A 994-nucleotide genomic window follows, 5' to 3' on the forward strand; every position below is an offset into this window, starting at 1 on the left:
TTGTTGCAGACGTCACCAGACTCCAGAAGCACAGGAATATAAGACTCAAGGTCAGCTGGGTCCACCGGTGTCTGTGTGCCCTCTAAAGACTGCAGAGTAATGGCTGCCACCTCCACACCAATGACCTCAGGTAACAAACAGAACGCAATGAAGCATGTCAAATTAATATGCAGAGTCAATGTTTTTAATGCAAATAGTACATCACTGAAACTTACTTTAGCTTCCTGGATCTTCCCCTAGAGACAAAACAAGAGTTGTTAAATAGCATAGCAACAATAAAACTCTTTACAAACTGAGATGTGGTGAAGAACTCACAGAACGGATGTTGAAATGAATATAAGTTTCCAAGCGCAGAGCTTCTAGTGTTTCACAATCTTGCACTAAATCAAAGCTCCTCATACATCTGCTTGTCTGGTCCTTCAGAAAACCTGTAAAACAGCAGGGTAAGCTATGTTTAGCAACAGACTAGAACATCTAGTGCATGTGGTTCAATGCCAACAGGAAAGGATCACTAAAACTCTAACCCTACACATCACACTGCTGCAGATACAAATGTGACCTCAAACTATGAATTTTGTTGTTGCTATTAAAATGGGTCAACAATTCAACTAGCATTGTGGCCGCAACTGTTTGGACATGCAGCACTAACATTTTCTTCAGAATAAGTGCTGTCTTACCAGCAGGGTTTGCGTCTAAGCAGTGAGCTGTTCCTGCAGAGGCAGGAAAGGTGAAGAATCCCTGCTCTTCAGTCTCATTCACGGTTTGAATGACTTCTCCATACTGAAGACAGAACAGAGACAGAACCATTGCTTAACCTTATGAAACCTACTGTATCATATTTTGACCTCTAAATTATCAACTTGATCAAAGGTTTGCCTTATTATCCATACATCATGTTTTAGAAAAATCATGTTGAAATAAATGCGAGTATCAAATACGATCCATTAGGATCTCAGTCTTCATTATATTGCATTGCCCCACAATAAAAAAAAAA

At 39.8% G+C, this 994-nt stretch overlaps 1 protein-coding gene across 1 annotated transcript in view; it reads right to left on the minus strand.

Annotated features, from left to right (window-relative positions):
• Nucleotides 1-994, minus strand: part of LOC107576798 (tectonic-1-like) — a 6,006-nt gene that overhangs the window by 2,327 nt on the left and 2,685 nt on the right. The window contains exons 4-7 of the mRNA XM_016262930.1: nt 678-780; nt 316-428; nt 216-236; nt 8-125 (exon numbers count right to left, since the gene is read on the minus strand). Coding sequence (XP_016118416.1) covers nt 8-125; nt 216-236; nt 316-428; nt 678-780 — 355 coding nt within the window. The remainder of the gene's footprint in view (nt 1-7; nt 126-215; nt 237-315; nt 429-677; nt 781-994) is intronic.

Source organism: Sinocyclocheilus grahami, unplaced genomic scaffold (assembly GCF_001515645.1).
Source record: "Sinocyclocheilus grahami isolate Dianchi unplaced genomic scaffold, SAMN03320097.WGS_v1.1 scaffold4362.1, whole genome shotgun sequence".
Classification (NCBI taxonomy): domain Eukaryota; kingdom Metazoa; phylum Chordata; class Actinopteri; order Cypriniformes; family Cyprinidae; genus Sinocyclocheilus; species Sinocyclocheilus grahami.